Genomic DNA, 25,611 nt, shown 5'->3' on the forward strand with positions numbered 1-25,611 from the left:
GACACAGATGTAGAGAAAAAAACGTATGGACACCAAGGGGGGAAAGCTGGGGGTGAGGGCGGGTGGTGTGATGAATTGGGAGATTGGGATTGACATACATACACTAATATGTATAAAATAACGAATAAGAACCTGCTGTATAAAAAATAAATAAAATACAATTCAAAAAAATAAAACTACAATTGATCATATGCGTGCACTTCAAAAAAATTGTGTTGGGAGGGGCAAGGACCTCAGTGGGTCCAAAGCAGTCTTTAAAATTCTTGCTGAGTGGCCAGCCTGTAGGTGGATCTGTCTTCTGAGGCAGAGCAGTTTCTGTAGCTAGTCATATTGGCAACCAAATAGGTCAAGGTGCACACGGTGTGACTGCCGGTAACTGCCCACGTCCTGGGGGATGGCAAGGATGGAGGGTGGCTTGTTTGCTGCTTGTGAGGCCTGTGGCCCTGAACTCCTCTCCACTCTCTGTGCAAATTCGTATCGGCCAACTGTGTCACCCAGGTGGACGTAGGGGGACTGGGAACTGGCACAAACATGCTGACTTCTGACTACTATTTCTGTGCATAATATACTCTTTCATTTCTTGAAAATAAAAAAAAGGTGGTCAGATGTCCTACCATCCTCCCAATTGCTCAGGATTAAAATCCCAGTCATGTTTGACTTCTCTCTTACGATTGTCCCAGTCAATCTGTTTTCAAAGCCCATCGTCCCCACCTCTGAATTTTCTCTTACACGTGTTCCTTCCTCCTCATTTCCACCACCACAAACGTAACCCAGACCCTCAGTATCTCATTTGGTCTTTTGAAACAGGCTTCTAACTAGCCTGCCCTGCCCAAGATTTCCATTTTATTCTATTTTTCAGATCTGCTCATGTTACTTCTCCTGTTTATTATACCAAGTGCTCCTCATTATTTGCCAAATAATTCCAAGCTCTTTGATCTGCGTTCAAAGTCATCTGTGTGGGCCCTCAAGGTTAATGTAATAATATTCAATTCTACAATGGAGTGTTGAGTGCCTGCTATGAATGGTTCTCAAATGAAGAGGACTCCTCAAAGAATTTGTAGTCTCCACTTCTTATAATGGAGCCATGATGGTTACCAGGTGCTTAATCCCTTACATACATGATCTCATTTATAGACAGGCTGTGTGTTCCTTTTCTTCCAGTCCACACAGGATGCCTGCTTTTCTTCAAGACTTTCCCACCATTGTTCAGAGAGTCTCATACCTGGAGTGCTTCTTTCAGCCATCTTTATTTAACACATATTTGTCTGGTGATATATTTAACACATATAACTGGTGATATTTAAGAAAAAATAAAGTAAATTAAGGCGAGAGTCAACCTGGCAAACTCTTGCAACTTCTTTAACAATAAGATTTCTGTGACCTCACCACTACATCGTAGGCCCTATTCTGCATGGGGTGAGGGATTGAAGGTGGGAGAGATGAGGAGTGGTGGTAAGCAGCAGAGCCCATTGAACCAAGACGATTCAGTTCTAAGGCCTAAATTAGTCACCTTCTATGAATTAATCCACAGGGTATCAGGGTGCTCTGGGGAAAAGATGGAAGGTGAATTCTGGGTAGATGCCCAGTGAATTTCCATGTCGATTACCTCTCTGTCTCCAACCTTCTCTCTTCTAAATCCATCCTCGAAAACTCCAAGACTGATTTATCGAACATAAAAGGCCAACTTTGTCGTTATCCTGATTAAACAATTTAATGGCTCTCCCTGCTGGAGAGACTATTATTATTCATTGCTTGCTGGTGAAATTGACAAGGTGATGTGTACCTTAACTGTCAGTTTAAGGAAGCTGCTGCACCAAATCTAAGCACCTGGTACAGAAGGACAAGTTTGTTTTGGTTTGTTAGCCATTATGAAGAGAATCCTTATTGGATGTCATTGACTGTCTGCAAGGAAATTTAGTTTTTATCCACAGACATCTGTCCTTGGTGGTATCACGGCGAAGTCAGGAGCAACTCTTGGAGTCAAAAGGGTGGAATGGTTAAAGACAGAAGCTTTGGAGTCAGAGTTGGGAATTATGACATTGACTCTTTGAGCCTTATTTGCAGCAGCCTCAATTGCAATTTGAGGATAACATCTTTCTCAGGGTTGCTGTGAGGACTGAACGAGAAAATACTGGGTTAGCCAGAAAGTTCGTTCGGTTAGTGGATACATTGTTCAGTAAAGTTCTTCGTGAAAATGAAAAATGTCTTTTATTTTTACTTAAAACTGAACGAACTTTATGGCCAACCCAATATATAAAAGGGTTTAAAACAATGGCTACATAGAAATTCCTAAGCAAGTGATAACTATTACACATCATTAAAGGTTTCATTGTTCTGTACTTGTTATATATAATTATAGTAGTTTAATTCAAGTAGTAGTACAGGAATGTAGTTGAAAAAACAAACAAGCACTATAACAGAATATGGGAAAAAAGAATCCCTTTCCCAGAGAAAACCATTGCTAAGATTTCTTATTTGCCCTTCTAGATTTTTTTCTATGTATTTAAAAATATACTTGTGCTTTTTTAAAAAAACATAAATATTAGCACTTTTAATACAGTTTTGGACTTTGCCTTTTTTTTTCCTGTAAGGATTGTTCCACAGTGACACAAATAAGTTTCCTAAATTATTTTTAATGACCATGCAGGATTTCAACAAGTAAATATGGAATAACTTATTTAATAAGTTCTCTATTGATGGACATGTATGTTGCTTTCAGTCATTTTCTATTACAAAATAAATTTCAATGAATCTTTTATGATGATTTCCATAAAATGTGGAATTACTGGGTCAAATGGCATATGCATTTGAAATTTTTATAGCTCTTGTTCAACTGCCTTCTGAGGAGGCTGAAAGAATTTATATTCCTACTCAGTTGTAGTACAGAGAAGTTATTTAAATCTATTCCTTATAAACCACTCCAATTTTCTTAAGCCAATTTTTTCACTGTCCCAGAAAACCCCAAGTTACACTCCTGCCTCCTTGTCTGTGATCTTGTTTTGCTGCTAGCTTAGGATTACCTTTCTTCGCATTTGTCTATCTAAATCCTACCTATCTGCATTAGTAGGACACATTCAGTTGCAAGTAACAAAACTCAAATGAAACTAGCTTAAGTAAAATTAAAAGTAGAGGGGAGGAAAACTACTGAAAGGATTCTAGGTAGTTCACAGAACTGAAAGATGAGCTGCAAGTTCCCAGGGCAGTTCTAGAAACCTAGGACTGGAGCCTTCACACACTCTATTGATTATCCGTTTCCAACTTCATTTATCTCTGAATGATTTCCATTCTCTTCTATGGTAGACGGGTGGGTCTCATAACTGAAAAAATGTGAAAATTTACATAAAAGGTAGCACATCATAAACTTGAAACTTCAAAAGACGTTTTGCACTGGCAGCTTCTAGCTCTGCCTACTTTTGGTGTCTTCTCATCTGTCATTAGATAGAATTCGATAAAGAAGTTTGGAAAACACTGATGGAACATTTTAATGTTCTGAAAAATAATTCCTCCCAAATATCAGAGAATCAGAATTCCACTGCTATTCTTTAAGTGAAGGTTGTGCAGCAACAATTCCAGGGTCATCTTTTCTCCCACCTGCATGACTAGAATATTTCGGAAGTGCCCCTTTCTCACGCTCTCCGTGGTCCTGAACCACCCGTTGGTGGTCCTGAAGAGTGCTCCCTTTTAGAGTCAGCTGAAATGAGATAGGAGGGGAATTAGGGAGTAGAGAAATTGAAGAAGCTATTAGGGAGAAAGAAAATATTTTTGTTTTGTCAATTGTGTTACTATCAAAGAAACCACAATTAACCTTGGCCAAACTGAAAGACAGTAAGCAAATTTGTGGGAAGTATTGTCATCTATGCAAATGTCCACATGCATAATAAGCAAGGTCACCTAGGGGAGCAGGCAGATCACCACTGAAAACACTAACACAAATATTGGAGAGGGAATAACTCTTCACACCTGTCAGAAAAATTTGACACTTGTGATTGAAACGAGAGAAACCTCAATGCAGTAATGTCTCAGTTAACTTGACTGACAAACCCCCAATGCTCATCAAAGAATGCAAAAGAAAATGAAAATATAATAATTAAAGAAATCAAGAAAATTTTTAAAAAGTAAAAGCAAGTCTCTTAGATAAGTGTCAGTTATTAGGGACTAATCTAAAAAAGTCACCAATCAGTAAAATTTCTGGAATGGAAAAATAGTGGCATAGAGTTTTCACCTTCTCCCTGTCCTTCAACCTTATCCATCTGTTTATTTCATGCTTTATTTAACCAAAACCAACAACTGTTTTGAAATTGTCTTTTGAAAGTATTAGTGTCTTTCTGAAATCTTGTTCCCACGGTATTTAATTAATTTTCCTGTGTGCCTAAACCAGTGATTCTTAAATTTTAGCGTAAATAACATTCTCTTGTAATACTTCTTAGAATGCATTTGGTGGGGGGTCCAGTGTTCTCTGAGAGATCCTGGTTCAGTAGGATTTGGATGTAGCCAGAACTCTGCATTTTTCATCACACTTTGGAAAACACTAACACAAATGTTTGAGAGAGAATAACTCTTCACACTTGTCAAAAAATTTAATACTTGTGATTGAAAAGCAAGAAACCTCAATGCCATAATGTCTCAGTTAAGTAGAGTTTTTATTGCTGTAGTTCTTGGTATGTGTACAATCCTAAAATGTAAGTATGCCCCTTGCCTTTCACAGCACCGTATTACTGTGCCTTTAAAGTAATCATCAGTCACCTACAACTGTGCTACTGAAAGTGTGGTGCCCACACCCACCCACCCAGCAGAATCAGCGTCCCCTGGAGCGTGATAAAAACGCAGACCTCAGCCTGCCCTAGACCTTCTAAATCAGAACCTGCATTTTAACAAGATCCTTAGGTTTGAGATGCATTGATCTAGCAGACTCTCTAGCTAAATGTGACTTTTCAGCTCACTATTTTAATTTCACTACTTCACATTTTCAATCCAAAAGGATGAAATAGTTTAATTACAAGAGAAAATAAGGTTATTAAGTAGAGAGACATCTGTAGGGTCCCAAATTGTGTCTGTGATTGATGACTTTTAAATCAGAAGGCAGTTGGTTTTTATGGTATCTGAGATCACAGTGCTCTGAGATCCCAGTACCTTGTAATTGTATTCGTCTCTCATCTTCACTGTAAGCTTCCTGTGGGCAGGATAATGTCTGAGATATTTATATCTTCAGTGGCTAGCCTAATGTCTAACCCAAGGAGGTGCTCCAAAACGCCTGGCTGGGAAAAAATTGCCAGTTGCTTACGAGTCATATCCACTCTTCAAGTTCAAGCTTAAGGCTCCTTTCCTCCGGAAGATTTCTTTGGTTATTTCACCTACCATCCACCTGCTCTAAGTAAATACCACTTATTTGACATTTAACACACACATGACTTTAGTTATCAATTATCTTTATTTTCTCTCTTATTACCCTACAAAAGGTGTAAGAAGCTGCTTCTTTTTATACTTTTCATACTGCCTTGCAGAGTAGCCATTCAAATATTGCTTACTATTGAGAGCTCTCTTAAAATTTTAAAAAACCACTAAAGTGAGAAAATCTACAAGTTTTGATTTTCCTTCAAGCATCATTCTAAATTGTCAAAATTAATTCTAGAGTTGAAAATATTTAAACAGCTCCTCCAGTTTTGACCTATTTAACTTAAGTAAAACATGTACTTTGATATAAGAAATACTTTCTAATTTTCAAATGGTTGGTTGTCCCTTCAGCCAACTCAATTCTCATTTCTGTTATTTATGCCAGTAACTTATACTTCTCTATGTTGAGCATATATAAAATGTTTAATTTATAACAGATTAATTCATAACTAAAATAAATTTATAGCTAGAGATCACTTTAGGGAAATTATGTAATAATTTATAAAGTTTGTATGATGTCCCTGAGAGTGTCACACACAGACGGATATTTCCATTTTAAAGCTAATTGTAGACATATTGCCCCATAGTGCACCCATGGCATGTAAAGTTTTAACTCCTGGAATCATCACTGCATTTGTCAACATCAACATAGCTGTCCCAGTGTTTTGATGTATTATTATTTCAGCTCTTGTAGTTTTAAAACGCACTTTAGCCTGTTACGTAAATCATCTCTAACTGTCCTATAGATGGCAGCGTTGAGCAATATATTTGGTAAGATTGCTTTTTTGGTGTCTGTGAATTTTCAGTTGGGAGTGAATTTTTCATACAGCATATTTCATTACAGTACACCTCAAGACTAATTTAGCATACGGTGGCAAGGTAATACGTGTACCTGCTCCAAGTTACTTCAGTTAGTTTCCACAAAAGCGTCTCTTTCTATTCTGTATATGAACCAGATTTCCAGAGTTATCTCAACCCATTAATAAAACAGTAGAGAAAATATGAAATTACTGTAGTATAATTATAATTAAATATTCACCACCTTTACCGTTGGTAGTAAAACATCAGCAAGTAGGAAGAAAGGACAAGAACATCCAATGATCAGTGATTATCTACCACGTGAAATCCATCGGTTTGGAACAAAATGTCACAGCAATATGGCTTATTTCATGATTTCTAATGAATATATTAGCCACTGAAGTGTTTTTAAAGCAGAAATCCTTTCCCGCTGAGATTTTTTTTAAAGCTTTTATAATAACAATTCGTTTTGTATGATCACAATTCTAACCTTTCTGTGAAGATTATTCTAGAATAGTTGCAAATTAAGTTGATCTTCCAGACGACTCTTTCTTCTAGAAAAGAGTATTTTGTTTTCCATATAGGTGTATTTCTTTTATTTAGCTTATTTTGGGGGGGGGGATCATTTCAAAAGTAAATGGATTGGGATTGTTTTTCCTACACAATTTGAAATATTCTCCACCCCAGCCCCGCGCTAAACATCCAACCTCTAAAAAGCCCCTTGGCCTTAGATTACATTGTTACTAGTAAACAACACTTCTTTTTTTTTTCCCTCTCCAAGGGTAAAACCCCACAATTACTTTACTACTAACTTCAGACTTCCCTGCTTCACATCTCCCTCCTCTGCTCCCCGTGAAGCACGCTATTCCCCCAGAATCCCGGTCACTGTTATTGCCGCCTTGTTACCAGATTATATCTGCTATTTATAGCTTTGCTGTAGTGGGCACGTGTGCCCACATCACCAAGCTGTCAGAAGTGGAGAAGGGCGGGCTTTCAATTCAACAGCGAGTACACAAATTATAGATTAACCAGGTTGAGATGAGGCTGCACGATGGCACGGAATAAGAAGGTGAGGGAAGACATGAGAAGCTCCCAGGCTTCGGTGGGGAGTAGCCGCCTTGCAGATACCGGCTCCCCCAATTCACGTATCACACGCTGCTGAATGGCGCCTTTGGTGGTTCTTCTTTTTTAACTACGCTTTGCAACCTACCTTGGTACCCTCACCCTCTCTCCCCACCTCCCTCCTGCCATGCAAGGCTTGAAAGACAGGCAACCTCACCAATCAGGAGGCTTCCCCAAGAAACTCCCCCCGCCCTTCAGCCCGGTATTAGGCCCAGGCGCGCTCCTCTGCTTCCCAGCGGGTACCGTCACTGAGCATGCCCGGCGCCTCCACTGCTGCGTTTCCCGGCGAGCGTCTTGCAGTGCTTGAGAGCTGGCGACCCCAAAACGGGCCAGCAATGGGGTGGGAAAATAAGATAGCGTTAAAAAGAGTGACAAGTGTCATTTTATTAAGGGTACTTAATGCCACCTGGACCAGCAGGGGACAAACTGCTTGTTTACAGGTCAGTTTAAGAAACAAACAAAAACTTTGGGGAGCATTTGCTTGTGGTGACACTGAGACAGCAAGCTAACAGTGTAAGCGTCTCTGCAAGTAGACCCAAGTTGCTGACCTGTTCTACTCATGAAGTGGAGCCTTTTCCTGTACAGTTGAGCTGGCACCATCCTGTTTTCTCCCGATTATCCTTGTGGTCAAGGGTAAAAATTGTATGGGGTGGTTCAGAAGCTGTGTGTGAAACAAACACTTCAGCCAATATTTACACAGTAGAGTTCTGGCCTTATGAACCCTCTGTAGGTCCCTAACATCTTTTTAAAATCACAAATAGATTTCAGAATATGATAAGGGCCGGGAGTCTCATTTTCTCCCCAAGCCTTCATCCCAAGGTGTGAATCCCCGCCCTCTCTCTAGGATGGGGCGGGGTGGGGGGGGGAGAAGCAGTGATATTGACATTTTCTCCCTCAGTTCCTCAGCAGCTAACCCCACCGCGCCAGACATACGACGTTTCCCAGGGATCCCTCTTCTTGTTTTGGAGTGACCATAACCCCCCCAATCACTGCCCTTGGGCGTCCCTCTGCTTTTTCGTGGTACTTCATTGCAGCAAATGCGGGGATTCCAAGGTGGAAGGCTGGCCCAGAAGTCCTTTAGAAAACCTCACACGAAATACAGATCTCACCATGGCCTATCACCCTGAAACTGAAATCCAGCCTTTATATTTCCAGGGAGAAAAAGCCTTGACTAGAAACCTCCTTCCGGAGGGGTTGATCTTACCTGTTAGGTAAGATCCAGCCCAGCTCTCGCGCCCCCTCCTCCCCGGGCCCTCCTACGCTGGGCTCTGAAGCCGCAGTGCCCCCCCGTCGCCCCCCACCCTCGCTCCTGCGTCTTCCTGAGTTCGCCCCCCCCCCCCCGCGTTTTCCCAGACTCCCCTCGTGCTTTCTGGTAGCCACCCAAACACCCCCGCCCGCGCCCGCGGCGGGGATTCCTGCGGGCCGGGGGCGCCCTGGGTGGCGCGCGAGGAGGAAGGCTCTGCGCCAGGGCGGGCGGCCGCATAGGGGCGCTGCCCGAGCGCTGCGCAGAGGCCGGGCGCGGGCTCTGCTGCGGCACGGCCGCGGGGCGGAGAGGGGCGGGCGCGGGGCGGGCTCGGCCGGGAATGTAGAGACCCGGGCGGGAGCCTCCCGGCGGCGGCGGCGGCGGCGGCGGCGGCCAGGCTGCGGAGCGCAGAGGCTCCGTCACGTGTTTTTCTCCTCCGAGTGAGACGGCGGCGCGGTCGGAGGGGGCCGGCGCGCAGAGCCAGACGCCGCCGCTTGTTTTGGTTGGGGCTCTCGGCAACTCTCCGAGGAGGAGGGAGGAGGGGAGAAGTAACTGCAGCGGCAGCGCCTCCCGGGGAAGAGACGTCTTCCCCGACTCCTTCCCCAACCTCCCCCCGTTTCGTCTCCCGCCCTAGTCCTCCCCCCTCTCCTCCCCTGCCGACTGGAGCGAGGGGCAGGGATGAGCCTGTCCCTCTGGCGCGTCCCCAGCTCCCCAGGCTGCCTAGTAGCGTTTCGCGTGGAAAAGCCACTTTCTCCGCCTGCCGAGATGGGCCCGAACGGGGGCTGCAGAGGACGCGTCCGCGGGCGGCGGCAGCAGCAGCAGCAACGGCCGCAGCGCCGCGGTCTCTGCGATTGAGCTGGTATTTGGGCGGCTGGTGGCGGCGGGGACGGTTGGGGGGGGGTGGGAGGAGGCGGAGGAAGAGGCGAAGGAGGAGGAGGAGGGAGAACCCCGTGCAACGTTGGGACTTGGCAGCTCGCCTCCCCCTACCCAAGGATATTTAATTTGCCTCGGGAATCGTTACTTCCAGAGGGGAACTCAAGAGGGAAGGCGCGCGCGTCTGGAGGGGCAACGCCAGGACCCCCGGCCGCCGCCTGCCTGAGCCGGACTCTGGCCCCGGCGGCGAGAGATGCTTCTTCCCGGCCGCGGCGGCTGAGAGGAGACTTGGCTCTCGGGGTATCCGGGCTGCACTCGCGCCGGACGCGCAACCTCCCCGCAGGGCATGAAACGCCAGTAAACTCCGGTCGGGGCTATCGCCTTGGCGCAGCTGCTGCGTCCTCCTCTACTGCCCCTCCCCGGCGCGGAGGGCGGCGTGGATTTCGGAGTCAGGGTTTCTGCCGCCTCCAGCCCTGTTTGCATGTGCGGGGCCGCGGCGAGGAGCCTCCGCCCCCCGCCCGGTTGTTTTTCGGCGCCTCCCTCCGCGCGGTGGCGGCGGCGGCGGCGGCAGCATGGCGAGCCCTCCCGAGACCGACGGCTTCTCCGACGTGCGCAAGGTGGGCTACCTGCGCAAGCCCAAGAGCATGCACAAGCGATTCTTCGTGCTGCGGGCGGCCAGCGAGGCTGGGGGCCCGGCGCGCCTCGAGTACTACGAGAACGAGAAGAAGTGGCGGCACAAGTCGAGCGCCCCCAAACGCTCGATCCCCCTCGAGAGCTGCTTCAACATCAACAAGCGGGCCGACTCCAAGAACAAGCACCTGGTGGCCCTCTATACCCGGGACGAGCACTTTGCCATCGCGGCGGACAGCGAGGCCGAGCAGGACAGCTGGTACCAGGCCCTCCTGCAGCTGCACAACCGTGCCAAGGGCCACCACGACGGGGCCGCGGCTCCCGGGGCGGGAGGCGGCGGGAGCAGCTGCAGTGGCAGCTCCGGCCTTGGCGAGGCTGGGGAGGACTTGAGCTACGGGGACGTGCCCCCAGGACCCGCCTTCAAGGAAGTCTGGCAGGTGATCCTGAAACCCAAGGGCCTGGGTCAGACAAAGAACCTGATTGGTATCTACCGCCTCTGCCTGACCAGCAAGACCATCAGCTTCGTGAAGCTGAACTCGGAGGCTGCCGCGGTGGTGCTGCAGCTGATGAACATCAGGCGCTGTGGCCACTCAGAGAACTTCTTCTTCATCGAAGTGGGCCGTTCCGCAGTGACGGGACCCGGGGAGTTCTGGATGCAGGTGGATGACTCTGTGGTGGCCCAGAACATGCACGAGACGATCCTGGAAGCCATGCGGGCCATGAGCGATGAGTTCCGCCCTCGAAGCAAGAGCCAGTCCTCCTCCAACTGCTCCAACCCCATCAGTGTCCCCCTGCGCAGGCATCACCTCAACAACCCTCCACCCAGCCAGGTGGGGCTGACCCGCCGCTCGCGCACAGAGAGCATCACTGCCACCTCCCCGGCCAGCTTGGTGGGCGGGAAGCAGGGCTCCTTCCGGGTCCGCGCCTCTAGTGATGGCGAAGGCACCATGTCTCGCCCTGCCTCTGTGGACGGCAGTCCTGTGAGTCCCAGCACCAACAGGACCCATGCCCACCGGCATCGCGGCAGTTCCCGGCTGCACCCGCCTCTCAACCACAGCCGCTCCATCCCCATGCCTTCTTCTCGCTGCTCGCCTTCCGCCACCAGCCCGGTCAGCCTATCGTCCAGTAGCACCAGTGGCCACGGCTCCACCTCGGACTGTCTCTTCCCACGGCGGTCTAGTGCTTCCGTGTCCGGTTCCCCCAGTGATGGCGGTTTCATCTCCTCTGATGAGTATGGCTCCAGTCCCTGCGACTTCCGAAGTTCCTTCCGCAGTGTCACCCCGGATTCCCTGGGCCACACCCCGCCGGCCCGCGGTGAGGAGGAGCTGAGCAACTACATCTGCATGGGAGGCAAGGGGGCCTCCACCCTCACGGCCCCCAATGGTCACTACATTTTGCCTCGGAGTGGCAACGGTCCTCGCTACATCCCGGCAGCCGGCTTGGGCACGAGCCCAGCCCTGACAGGGGATGAAGCAGCCAGTGCTGCAGATCTGGACAATCGGTTCCGAAAGCGGACTCACTCTGCTGGCACGTCACCTACCATTTCCCACCAGAAGACCCCATCCCAGTCCTCTGTGGCCTCCATTGAGGAATATACCGAGATGATGCCTGCCTACCCACCAGGAGGTGGCAGTGGAGGCCGAGTGCCCAGCTACCGGCACTCCGCCTTCGTGCCCACCCACTCCTACCCAGAGGAGGGTCTGGAAATGCACCCCTTGGAGCGGCGTGTGGGCCACCACCGCCCAGACACCTCCAACCTCCACACCGATGATGGCTACATGCCCATGTCCCCAGGGGTGGCCCCAGTGCCCGGGAGCCGAAAGGGCAGTGGGGACTACATGCCCATGAGCCCCAAGAGCGTGTCTGCCCCTCAGCAGATCATCAACCCCATCAGACGCCATCCCCAGAGAGTGGACCCCAATGGCTACATGATGATGTCCCCAAGCGGCAGCTGCTCTCCTGACATTGGAGGCGGGCCCAGCAGCGGCGGCAGCAGCGGTGCCGCCCCTTCTGGGAGCAGCTATGGCAAGCTCTGGACGAATGGGGTAGGGGGCCACCACTCTCACGCCCTGCCACACCCCAAACTCCCTGTGGAGAGCAGTAGCGGCAAGCTGTTGTCTTGTACGGGTGACTACATGAACATGTCGCCAGTGGGGGACTCCAACACCAGCAGCCCTTCCGACTGCTACTATGGCCCTGAGGACCCCCAGCACAAGACAGTCCTCTCCTACTACTCATTGCCAAGGTCCTTTAAGCACACCCAGCGCCCCGGGGAGCTGGAGGAGGGCGCCCGGCACCAGCACCTCCGCCTTTCCTCCAGCTCGGGTCGACTTCTCTATGCTGCGGCGGCGGAAGATTCCTCCTCGTCCACCAGCAGCGACAGCCTGGGCGGGGGATACTGCGCGGCTAGGCCCGAGCCCGGCCTCCCGCATCTCCACCATCAGGTCCTGCAGCCCCATCTGCCTCGAAAGGTGGACACAGCTGCCCAGACCAACAGCCGCCTGGCCCGGCCCACGAGGCTGTCCCTGGGGGATCCCAAGGCCAGCACCTTACCCCGGGCCCGAGAGCAGCCGCAGCCGCAGCCCCAGCCGCAGCCGCCGCCGCCCCTGCTGCCCCCTCCGGAGCCCAAGAGCCCAGGGGAATATGTGAATATTGAATTTGGGAGCGATCAGCCGGGCTACTTATCAGGCCCGGGGGCTTCCCACAGCTCGCCTTCTGTCCGGTGTCCATCCCAGCTCCAGCCGGCTCCCAGAGAGGAGGAGACGGGCGCGGAAGAGTACATGAACATGGACCTGGGGCCGGGCCGGAGGGCCGCCTGGCGGGAGAGCGCTGGGGTCCAGCCGGGCAGCATGGGCCCGGCACCCCCTGGAGCTGCTAGCGTGTGCAGGCCCACCAGGGCAGTGCCCAGCAGCCGGGGTGACTACATGACCATGCAGATGGGCTGTCCCCGGCAGAGCTACGTGGACACCTCGCCAGTCGCCCCTATCAGCTATGCGGACATGCGGACCGGCGGCGGTGGCCTCGTGGAGGAGGCCAGCCTGCCTGGGGCCGCCGCGGCCACGCCCTCCTCATCCTCGAAGGCCTCTGCTTCCCCCGCCGCGCCTCAAGGAGCAGAGGAGCTGGCGGCCCGCTCTTCCCTGCTGGGAGGCCCGCAGGGACCCGGGGGCTCGAGTGCCTTCACGCGGGTGAACCTCAGTCCCAACCGCAACCAGAGTGCCAAAGTGATCCGTGCCGACCCGCAAGGGTGCAGGAGGCGGCACAGCTCCGAGACCTTCTCCTCGACGCCCAGTGCCACCCGGGCAGGCAACACGGTGCCCTTCGGAGCGGGGGCTGCAGCCGGGGGCGGCGGTGGTGGCAGCAGCAGCACGGAGGACGTGAAACGCCACAGCTCTGCTTCCTTTGAGAACGTGTGGCTGCGGCCTGGGGAGCTCGGGGGAGCCCCCAAGGAGCTGGCCCAAGTGTGCGGGGCCGCCGGGGGTTTGGAGAATGGGCTTAACTACATAGACCTGGATTTGGTCAAGGACTTCAACCAGAGCCCTCAAGAGCGCCCCGCTCAGCCGCAGCCTTCTCCTCCCCCGCCCCCTCATCAGCCTCTGGGACGCAGCGAGAGCGGCTCCACCAGCCGCTCCAGCGAGGATTTAAGCGCCTATGCCAGCATCAGTTTCCAGAAGCCGCCAGAGGACCTCCAGTAGCTCAACTGGACATCACAGCAGGTGCGTTTCATGGTGACAAAAGTCAGAAGACAAAATTGCTTTTAACCTTGCGCTCGAATTCTGTTCCCCTGCCCCCGCGCCTTCTTCTCTCTCCTTCCCACGGCTTCTCTAGGGAGTGCACTCCTAGGAGGGAGGGGTCAGGACACAGGAGATGACACCTGGCTGATGGCCCGATAAATCTGTAGAAGCAGCCACAGGAGGGCTTTTTCCTTTGAGGTTCCCAAGTGAAGTACTTTGGTATTTCCAAGACATATATCCTACCATACCAGTTCTGAGGTTTGTGAAGTTCATGGATAAGAACCTTGATCTCTTTATCGAACTTTTCTTTTGACTATACAATTAGGTCAGTCTCTGGAAGGGACAGTTCTATAAAAATATTTATTAATACAGGGGCTAAGCCCTTCATGTAAAGGTAATTTCTCAGAGCTCTTAAGGGTGATTTTATCAAGTTGCTCTGTGTACTTTGGTTGTGTGATTTCACAATAACAAGGCAACATAAATAGCAGTGGGAAGCATCAATTTGTATTCCTGTTGCCCTAAAAAGATTCAGAAGTAAGAGCTTGCTTAGGCTTACGTATTTAAAGAAATACCTGTCTGTGACTCTCTTTAGAACATAATTATTGGCGACATTTTTTTTTGTTCCTTCCTGCATGAAGATTTATGAAATATTACTCACACACCGACCCACAACCTCACAGGCACGGCTGCTTTTATACAGTGAAGTCTGCGTGCGTCTGGGACCCATTACTGAGTTAAGAGTTACGAAAATTCATCTCAGCTTGTGTGCCTTACAATTGTCTTTCCTTGCAAAGGCCCGCACAGAGACACCACACAGGTCATATTGGGTCTACTGTACATCTTCTGTAAAATTACTTAACATTTTTACATTGAAAAGAAGGAATATTAAGTCAGGGAAATGGAAGAGTCTGGTTTTCATCTGCACTGAATGTAAGGGCTAACCCTTGTACTCTTCGTTTGTAGGATAGTTATTGTTTGCCTTTTAAGTTCAAGAGTAGATGCCTCAGTAAATGTTGAAAGTTGGCTTCAGGTGGTCTGTGGCTAAGGCTGTATTGAAAATGAGAAACATTTGTAATAGGAAATTAGCCTGCCCTTGGTTCTGTTGAGACTGTTTTCTGGTGGTCATGATTGTGGGAGGAGGAGAGGAGTATAGTTTGCAAATAATGAGATGAGTTGGCAATGTAGAAATTTCCAGCATTTGCAAACACTTTATTCTGACAAACTGATTATCTTGTGATAGTCTTTTTATATGTGCTTCACTGAATGAGCTTTTAAAAGCATTTTTTCTTCTTAATGTGTGTCCATTCATAAGAAATTCATGTGTGTATTGGGTTCCTAGTGATAGGTATTTTTTTATTATGTGGTCACAGTCTCCTTGATTCTAACAGTTTCTAATATTTGACCCATATCATTTTCTGTTTTGTAGAACAAGGTACAGGTATACAGACATTCAAACTAAGATTTTAGGTGATATGATATATTACACAAAGTATTTATTTGATTAGTATTCAAGATTTATTTTCATGATTCGTTCTCTAGAAGAGAGATTTAATTGTTTACCTCAACAGTAAAAATTTTGGTTATTTCAAATGATGTTTTTGGAAATGGGAATCTCTACCACTTTAACTGTTTGTGTTGCAAAGTGTTTCATTTATAAAGGAATGAGAATTTGAAGGGGAAAAACCCAGCAGAACTAAGATTTTGCTTTTAAAGGAGATGAAAGATGAGGCTAACAAACAATAAGTTTTCCTCACCTGTTTTCTTACTTTGAACAGGTTTTTTTTTTTTAAGAGAGTAGAATAAATAATATTTTGTTCTGAAGGAAATTGATGACCAAATAAAGTTTTTGTTTTTCAAAAGGGCTTTAAAAGAAAATCCTCCTCATATGGAGGATACACTAAAAACGAACCAACCAAAACAAAACAATCTTCTATTCTTAGCTTTCTGAGGGAAAATATAATATCCTGGAACAACCATATAAGCATATCCTTAATAATCCTGGAGTAGCAATAGACCATGCTTTGATAGCACCATGCAATAAAAATTCTAAAATGTGTATTTGTAAGATGTAAATGGAGAGAGATGAGTGTGTGTGTGTGTGTGTGTGTGTGTGTGTTTTAAGTGAGGTACCAAATGCTACTTGGCACATTTACATCCTGAATTTTGCTTGTCTGCCTTTGCCCTGTTGAGTTTAAAGATGTGATGAGATAGGCAACTATCATCTGAAACAAAAAGAAATCAAACCTGTCTGTGGCAAACCACTTTGCCTGGGAATGAGTGTGTTAGTTTGTGAAAACCTTGTTTTCCTAACTTCCTCAGCAATTGCTATCTTTGCCTATCTTTCCGTTTCTCAAGTAAAACCTGAAATAGGAAAGGAATGAGGGGCTCAGAGATGTGTGCTCTTTCTCCTAACCCCTCATTTTAAACAGCTCTTCTTGTTGAATATTTTTCACTGGAACATTTCTGAGGTATTTAGTGCAGGTGCCCAGGACTGCTGGTTGCCCTTGATTCACCTTCTGTCTGACCACCTTTTCTGTTTCTTTTCTCTCTCTTGGCCATCCGTGTCTCCTCTGGGTTCTGACCTGCTGGATTGTTTTATCCCCCTCTCCTATGCTCGTTTCCCACCTCTTATTTCATGTTCCTGCCATTGTGTTTTTTTTTCTTTTTGGCTCCATTTCATAATTTCGCAGTACTTGTGGCCTACTCTCCGCAGAGAGTACATTGAGAGCCCAAAAGGGAGGGCAGAAAGGGCATAGCAGCCCATCTACCTTCAACCAGCATTTACCGCAATTTGTGTGTTAGTTTTGTAACTGCAGCAGGGCAGATAGAGCAGGCTTTGGCAAAGACACAGACTCCAGCCATTGCTTTAAGGTTCCTTTTTTTTTTGGTCATTTTGTTACGTGCCCTTGAAAAACAAAATGGGCCATTTTTCTTCCTTTCACTGCATTTCCTAGTTGTGATTTCCAGGATGCCTACCTCCACGGCTACCTCCCATCTCTCCTTCCCTCTCCCTCCCTCCTGTCCCCTCGCTGTGTGGCCTTTTTGTCTGGCGCACACCCTCTGGGCTCTGGCACTTTCCCGTTTCCTCGGTCACCTCTGCTTCCTGCATTCCTCCCTATTTATTTGGGGCTTGGCTCCCCCTGCCTCCTGCAAGCCCCCTTTGGCCTGGGGTCGGGAGATCTGCAGCGTGGCTGAGGCCACCCTAAGAAGACTCCAGCCCCGCCCTCCTCCGGTCGCCTGGGGGCGCGGGGGCGGCCGGGTCCCTTCCCCGGCGCGTGGTGTGAGGTGGTGGTGGCTGACGGTGGTGGCGGCTGACGGTGGTGGCGGGCGAGCCGCGGCCCCTGCAGAGCAGTACAGAGTCTGGCCCTGAGCGGGCGGGGCAGCCGGGCTCTGATTGGCCCCGCCGGAGCCAATCAGCGCGAGCGTAGGCCGAGCCGCAGCAGGGGTGGGGAGGGGCCTCGGACGAGGGTTGATTGGGGGCCTTGGTCCGGAGTCCGGGGGTGGTGGCGGGCCGGGCCTCCGTAGCCCACCCCTCTCCCTCCACCCCCTCCCTCTGGAGCCCACAGAACTGAGGCAAGTACACGCCCCCTCCACCCCCCTGCCAGAGGATGTTATGCATTCGGCCTTATTCTTGTCCATCTAGACCAGAATCCTAAGAATGAGAAAGTCCAACCAGCCCACTGACAGAGGCCGGAAACACACGCTTCCTCTTATATTTAATTGAGAAAAATCCAGGCCGTGACCATGTGACGTGCCCCATTTTGTTTCCCTCCTCTCTTTACTACGGTTTACTACTACGCCACGTTCCTGTTCCCTCACCTTCCTGTCTTGAAATCTGCAAGCAGGAGGGAGCTCTACAGCACGTGGTTGTAGGATTGATTGGGTTGGCTCAAGATTTTTACATTTACTTCTCTTACTATTGGGAGGGAGGAGAGAAAAAAACGGAGTAGGAAATACAAATGCTGTGGCTGGCACCGTGTGGGGATCATTCGGAAAACTCATTTGGCTTGAAATTACGTTAGGGTCAACCCTTTATTGAGTGCTTGCAGTTTGCAAAGCACCAAGCTAGATAAGATCAACAAAAACTGACCATCCTCGGCCCATGGGAGCTCACTGAGAAATGAAAACGTCTGATGTAGCTTGCTTGCAAATCGTGAGAATCTAGAAATTCGTTACAAGGGCTTGGGTAGGGTTCCTTACTGAGCTTGGAGGTAATGCTTCTCAAAAACAGATTTGTCTTTTGACCAGTGACAGCCCTAGTGACAGCTCATCAGGGCAGGCTGGGCGCACTGATTTTGAAAGCTTGCTAGATTTGTGTTGTGCTCCCTCACATAACCAAAATTGTGTGAAATGTAGTACCAGAAGAGATCGGAAATTTGTTCAGATTTGTCGTTTGTACAATAAAGAGGGGAAATAACAAAGAGAAATACCATGGAAGTATTTTCTTCTCCCCATCCCTCTCAAATAAGCATTTCTCACCAGCCAGCAATCCCTGTTGCAATCACTGAATCATAAGCCCCAAAGGCAGCATTTTGAAACATCGCAGGTGAAAATGTAAGGAAGTAATTCTATGCCCCTGAGTAATTCTGTGCCCCAATACTGCTTCTGAGCAGGTGGGAGTGAGCTTCTCTGCTGTTCCAGAAAACTTTGAGCATCTAACAATCCTCTTAATTTCTGCCATTGTTTCGTTAGCTTTTTGTGTTAAACATAAATCCATAACAAATTTCATATATTGGAGTCATTTATCTGATTGCCCCCCAGATAAACACAGTATCTCCAAGATTGTCTTAAGAGTAAGAGACTTGGAATCCAAAAAGGCATACTTCCCTCCCTCCTCCTTTTTTTTTTTTTTCTTTGTTTATCAGAATTCCCGGAAAGTAGTTTAATGCTATCTTGAATGATACAATGGAAAAAACAGCTTCTGGGAGCCAGAGATCTTGGATTGTAGCACAGCCTGTGCCCTTCACTAAGCTGAGCGACCTTGAGAAAGTCACTTAATTTCTCTGTACATATTTCCTCACCAGTAACTGGAGAATTTTGTTCTAAATTATTCTAACTTCCTTTGCAGCTCTAAACGTAGGGATATTTTGGAGAAAATGACTGATATTCTTTAATGGGTCAGTTGTAATGAGGATTCTTTCTGAAGAAGCTATTGATGGGGTTGTAATGAAGTGCATTAGAATATACTGTTCTGTCCTGTTCTGACTCCTGGATCACTCTTTATGGTTTGATTCAGGACTGATTTTTAACCTTTCTTGTTTGGAGGGGGCATTTTCAGGTTTTAACAGACCTTAAGACAAACCTTCCTGACTACACCAGTCTAAATTTTTGGAACCTTCTCTAGACTGGATTTGGTTCCTCTCCCTCCTCCCTAAGGTCAGCTGTTGGAAGCATCCCTCCCCACCTGACAGTATAGGTCAGGCTTTAACCAATCCATGTCTATGACATTATTCTGTTTATTATGTCGGAAATCACCCCTTCTTGCGCTGGTGGTCTGTTTATGGACAATGTTTCTCATTTGTTCCATCAGAATCCTTCAGTGAGGTATCCACTTGAGTGAATGGAGAGGAAATCTGAGAGGGCAATTGGGAACTATAGGAATTTGTGCACAGTTTTTTGTTTAGTTTTATTTTTCTCTGTTAGATGTGTGAAAAAGTTCTTGCTGGCAGAAATCATTGTTGTCCGACTTTGTGCTTCAGGATTTTTGATTGGTCATTTGAGCTGTACAGTGCTTTCCTGACCCAGTGTAATCCTGACTGTCCAGTTGCCAATGTATTCAGAGGTTCCTACCCTTTGGGCACCTCCATGTGTATTTCATAAATCATTAGAATAGTTTATTGACTTTTGCAATCAAAACTTCATTGACCTAATGCTTTTCCAATCCTCCTGCTATAATCATATATATTTCTTAGCTGTATAGTATATGAATGGTTCCTTTTATTTTGGTGGGTTGGTAGTTTTAGTATAATGGAACATTTCACAATTTTAAGGTTTTGTTTTGCTTTGTTTTAAAGAAATCCATTTCCTCAATTATTTCCTCATGTTACGGAGTTACTGGAAATTGTATTCAAGGAAAATAGCTTCTTGTGGATTAGTTTGAAGTCAGTTTCACACTAAAGATTCTGTAACTTTTTTTCATACTAATACTTTTTTTTTTTTTGGCTGCGTTGGGTCTTCCTTGCTGTGCATGGGCTTTCTCTAGTTGTGGCGAGCGGGGGCTACTCTTTGTTGCGGTGCGTGGGCTTCTCATTGCAGTGGCTTCTCGTTGCGGAGCACGGGCTCTAGGCATGCGGACTTCAGTAGTTGTGGCTTGTGGGCTCTAGAGCTCAGACTTAGTAGTTGTGGCGCACGGGCTTTGCCGCTCTGCGGCGTGTGGGATCTTCCCGGACTAGGGATCGAACCTGTTTCCCCTGCATTGGCAGGTGGATTCTTAACCACTGCGCCACCAGGGAAGGCCCCTAATACTTTTCTTGTGTTTAAAATAATAGATAATATAGATAAAATAGATAGATAATCTACCACATTTATAATTATGTAATTGACTTATTATTTCATTACCTTGTGAGTCCATAGCTATATGGCAAACTTTAAAAATTCTTTTAAAAATGTTATTGAAACAGGCTCAGAAGTTGTAATCACATTGAATTTTAACTTAACAGAATTAAATTTTGATGTTGGTATGGTATAATTGTATACTCATTTCAAACTATTGTGAAATGTTTCAAAAAGAGTTGTTGTAAAGCTTTTTAAAATGATAGACTAGTAAATATAATCTTTTTGGTTCTATTCTTAATCTGCCAGTATAGAAATGGTAGTATTTTCTCCCATTCTTTTTTTTTTTTTTTTTTTTTTTGCGGTACGTGGGCCTCTCACTGTTGTGGCCTCTCCCGTTGCGGAGCACAGGCTCCGGACACGCAGGCTCAGCGGCCGTGGCTCACGGGCCCAGCTGCTCTGCGGCATGTGGGATCTTCCCGGACCGGGGGCACGAACCCGTGTCCCCTGCATCGGTAGGCGGACTCTCAACCACTGCGCCACCAGGGAAGCCCTCCCATTCTTAATTTATGGGAATAGGCGGAAGATAGATCAGATAAATATAAGGTACTGTCATCTATGGGAAGAGGAAAGTTTTCCATTTTAATAATCTTGCTGCAGGCTCTACTATAATCTATTTGTTAAAACAGATTTGGTTGGATAAATGTTATTTGTGCTTCTTCAATGAGTCAGTGATCTTTGAATAACAGAGCTTTTACAAATGATGTGTTTATGTTGAAAAGGCTGCTTTTCTTTTTCAACCCCCTTTCTGCATTTTCATGAATGATAGCAATGGAATTAAATACGTGGGTCAGACTATCATTTTAATTGTGTTTATCTTCAAGCAGGGAGGAGATTTTTGTGGTTTTGTTACCCTACCTTGAATATTTTATTAAGCTGTGTTGCCTTCACTGTCTTCCTTTGCCATTCCCTGTGTTTGTTGTTGCTGTTTTCCAGTCTGTGTCACACTGTCCACCATCACCCCTGGCCCTGTTGGAGCCAAACCCATATACACTGGTTGCTAATTGGTCGGGCTGAAGAAGATGCCAGTATAACCCAAGTTGTAGTAAAGAAAAAAGATGTTGATAAACTTCCCTCCCCCCCTTTTTTTCTGTTGACCAAAAAATACTTTGATGTGAGTTCTCTGATCCTCCCTGACATATTTAGGTCATGGTACTGAACGGTATCAGTTAATCTTGAGAAATTGATAGTTGTGTTATGTTTGTTGAAATGATCAAAGAGGCATTCTTTTGGTGTTGTTTTCCTTCATACATATCTAGTGTGGCAAACAAGTTATATTTTACACAGAAAGTCGTGATTCTTTTAGGAAGGTTATGATCTAAATGAGACAGGCAAAATTTTTAAAAAAAGACATTTGCTAAAAATAGAGCAGTTGAAGGTCTCTGAAATATTCAGTAATTACTATGTATTTAACTACTATTCAATATTCTCCAATGATGATCTCCCTGTTCTTTTAAAGATTATTAAAAGGGCTCTATGGGATATGAAACATAATCATACTTAGCCTTGAATTTTAGGGATTGTGGGAATAATCAGAAGAACTTTCCATCTCCATTATTACAATAATGGAGGCCACCCACCTCCCAACCCCAAAATAACTGATCTGCCTTTGGCCAGACAGGCCCTAAACTATGATTCCCCTCCCCCACTTTGCCTCAATAAACACCATTGAGCACCTGTGGTATTCCAAATAACACGTATTTTGTTAAGAGGATGGGGATGAAGACATGGAAACGGGGACAAAAATGGGAGCGAGGAGGATTCATCCAAGTAGTTACCAAGTTTCTTATGGCGCAGCTGACTTGGGGGGAAAAATTGAGATTCAGAAGGTGCAGTCCGTGAAAATCTGCATTTTTCCTATACTTACAGGGCTAAAGTGCCCATCTGTCTTAAAGTTTTGCAGCTATCTAACCATGGCTTCCTGCCTCACCATAGCACAAGCATACTTAAATAGTTTATAAGGCTGTTGAAACTCTCCTTTGGGAGAATGGTGCATTTTCGGCCATTCTGCTAGCAAACATAATATTTACAAGAAGCAAGAAAAAGATATCTTTGGTCTAAGTGAAGCAGCCAGGAGAGGGGTCCAGGTGTTAAACGTGCAGGAGTTTTGTGAGTACTTGTCACGGGTTGGTCAGTGTTAGGAAACATGGGGTGAAGATGAGGGCTGCAAAAGAAATTGTAAAATCTTTTCTTTTGGTCTTAGAAGCTCTATTATTCAAGGACTTTTTCTCCCCCTTTGGGTAAGTGGTTTTTATTTTTAGTAGTGAAGACCTCTAAGCCTCTGACCTCTGGTTCCTGTGCTTGCTTCTGGCGGGAAGTACAATCTTCTTTGAGATTTTGCCACTTTTCTTTTTTAAGCTTTCTCTCTCTCTCTCTCTCTCTCTCTCTATTTGTTTTGATGGTGTGCAGTCATACTTGTTTTTAAGCTTATAGTAGTTTCTTCCAGAAACATTAAAAAGCATTTTTTTAAAGACCACCAAGTTTTATGATAGTTTGCTGTATCTATTCACACTATTCTTTTCGTTAATATTTTGGTATAGGCAATGCATGCATGTGCTGTAAGTTTCAAGTGGTTTAAACATTTTTTTAAAGGTATAGAGTGAAAATTAAGCCTTCCTCCCACTCCAGTTCCCCAGCTTCTCTTCTCAGAAGCCACCTCCAATGCTTGTTTTTTGTTTATCTTTCCAGAGATGAGCTGCTCATAAAATTTGAAGCTTAGTAATAGAAAGTTGGGTAAATGCCCAACAGCTCAGTCTTCCATGGAAGAACACACGCAGACCCCACATTTCTACACGAAAGGATCACAGCAGACAATATACCTCTTACAGTAGACTCACTGCTTTGTTTTTGTTAAAGGGAAAAAGAAAAGTACTCTTTATTTTCCATGCCTCTTTTGAATACTCAGGTTAAAAGAAGTACATAACCCACAAAGGAGGAAAAGCATTAGTTAAGAAATGGTCACCTTTTCTAACATTGAGGTGTTTGTGCTAATTGATGGAGAAGGAGAAGGTGTCTAAATTTTCAAATTTTCATGGTATTACTCAAGTATTCGGCACCCAACCCCCTTAGCCCCCCACCCCAAGACTGAATGAATAACTAGTTCTTAATATAGTGTAGTAGGATTAAGTATAAAGGTTAAGGATCTTTGTGAAGACTTTCTGGACACTAGGGTCTCATAGTTTTGAGAGTTCAAATGAATGAATGCCTCTTGCTGGATGACTGAGAGCTAGAAGTTCACCTCTGAGAAAAACATAAGAAGTGACTGCTTGGAGCTTCTAGTAGCGGAGGCTGTTGTCTATATTTTTAATGCCATTGGTGGTTGGTGAAAATATTCATACTATTTTCCTAGAGTAGAGAATTATACTTTCTAACAGTCCTCAGGCGGCTCACACAGGACTGGAATTGAAATGTTGTCCTGGAAAGGCACCCAGAGCCCCGAGGACATGAGGCATCTTGAACGATCCCTCTGCCTCTTCACCAAGACTGCCCTTTTCCCATGGACACAGGAAGCTGGACCGGATGAGAACTTAAACTTGAGTGAGGAGAGATGGGGAGCAATGACTGAAATGGAGTCAAAGACTTTCAAATGGGTTGAAAGAGGTTTTCCCACCTGAGCACAAGCCCAGATCTGGGTAATGCAGGGTTGCTAATTATTGGAAAGCAAACCCAAAGGGTTGGCAACATCCCACTCAAAACCAAAGCAGGGCTTTTAACTCTTTGCCCCAGATCTTCTACCAGGCCGTATTTACCTTTTTCTTTTACCAGAATCCCCAATGTCTTAAATGTTCCTGAGGTTACAGAACAAAACAAAATGGGGCCACTGTATAAAGTATGTCATGGTAGAGGGAGGGGAGGGAGATCCCTAAAGTGTTTTGAGGGGCTGGCTGAGTGAGGGTATTTATAGCCCAGTCTTGGCAACTCCTACCTACCCCGCTCAACTCCTCCCTTTACTGCTGTTTTTGCCCCCTTTCCCAATTCCAGTGCATGCTTTAAACCACAGCTCAACAATAATATTCTTTCAAAGTTGATCCCATTCCTCTGGTTAGATTAAGGAATATAAATATTACATTTTCTTTTTAAAGAATGGGTAATGACTTAATTTCTGAAAATATTTTACCTCCACTAGTAGGGTGCCCTGGACATTGGGATTATAGTTAAAACTTTCCCTTTTGCCTAAACTTTACTGCGTGTGTGTGTGTGTGTGTGTGTGGGTGTGTGGGTGTGTGGGTGTGTGTGTGTGGGTGTGTGGGTGTCTGCGTGTGCGCGTGTGCGTGGGGGGGGGAGTGGGGAGGTGCGGCAGAGGGTTAGGATATGGAAACTATAGTCCAGGAAAAAGGGTTCTATTCCTAAAACTAGGTCTTCAAAGGTATCTTGCAGCCTGAGCCTTGGTCCCTCGCAAGTCCCTGCAAGGGACGACCTTTAGAAAGTGTGCGGGCTTGCTGTTTCTCGGGCCTTTGAACCAGGTGAGGAATGTGTCTCAAGACGGAAAAATGAATGGTTGGTGCTTTTAGCCTCCAGCTTGAAACTCGCAGGAGGAATGTTTTTGTCCCTTCAGAGCCTGCTTCCCAGCCACCAGGGCTCTTGGAAAGCATCTTTGCAGGATGAAGTCCTCAACAAAAACCCATGCCACATACTGGACCGAATGTTAATATCATGACCTGGTATGAGTGTGTTTTGTGTTTGGTAATTGCAATCATTGTTGCTTTTGTTGTGGTCACCCATTTACAATGCTTGGTGTCAGTTTATTTATCTCTTGTAAAAATAAAATACAGTGTGTGTGTGTGTGTGTGTGTGTGTGTGTGAAAACAAAAACAAAAACAAAAACAAAAAAAACCCCATGCCACCCAATTCGATCTAATTCACAAGCTACTTTTCGGTGGATTTTAAATGAATGTCTCTTCTCTAAGAATAGAACCCCATTCTATGGCTTCCTCACCACCCCAACTGAGATGATTTATGGTTACTCATGAGATAAAGAAACTTCAGGCTTTTTTTTGGCTTGGGGAATATTATTTTAAAAAATAGTGGCAGGAGGTATTTAGGGACATAAATAAAGAGTTCTTAGCTCTGATGAGTTCAGAATGGATTTCACCATCTGTAAAATTGCATTTGCAATGTAAAATCAATACATTTAAATGATCAAAGAAAACATTTAGAGTATTCGATTTGCTGGGTTCCAGTGTACCTAGCACCCAGTCTCTTTCCTTTCTTGTAGAAAGCTTACCCCTTCCTGAGAGATGATGGAAACCCCTGTCCTGGCTCTAATTACTG

At 46.4% G+C, this 25,611-nt stretch overlaps 1 protein-coding gene across 1 annotated transcript in view; it reads left to right on the forward strand.

The window, feature by feature from the left end:
- Positions 1-8,951: 8,951 nt before the first annotated feature.
- IRS1 (insulin receptor substrate 1) overlaps positions 8,952-25,611 on the forward strand; it is a 62,368-nt gene continuing 45,708 nt past the window's right edge. Inside the window, exon 1 of the mRNA XM_082657969.1 lies at positions 8,952-13,770. Coding sequence (XP_082514095.1) covers positions 10,000-13,749 — 3,750 coding nt within the window. The 5' untranslated portion in view covers positions 8,952-9,999 and the 3' untranslated portion in view covers positions 13,750-13,770. The remainder of the gene's footprint in view (positions 13,771-25,611) is intronic.

The sequence above is a fragment of the Grampus griseus genome, assembly GCF_964374135.1.
Source record: "Grampus griseus genome assembly, chromosome: 7".
Taxonomy (NCBI): domain Eukaryota; kingdom Metazoa; phylum Chordata; class Mammalia; order Artiodactyla; family Delphinidae; genus Grampus; species Grampus griseus.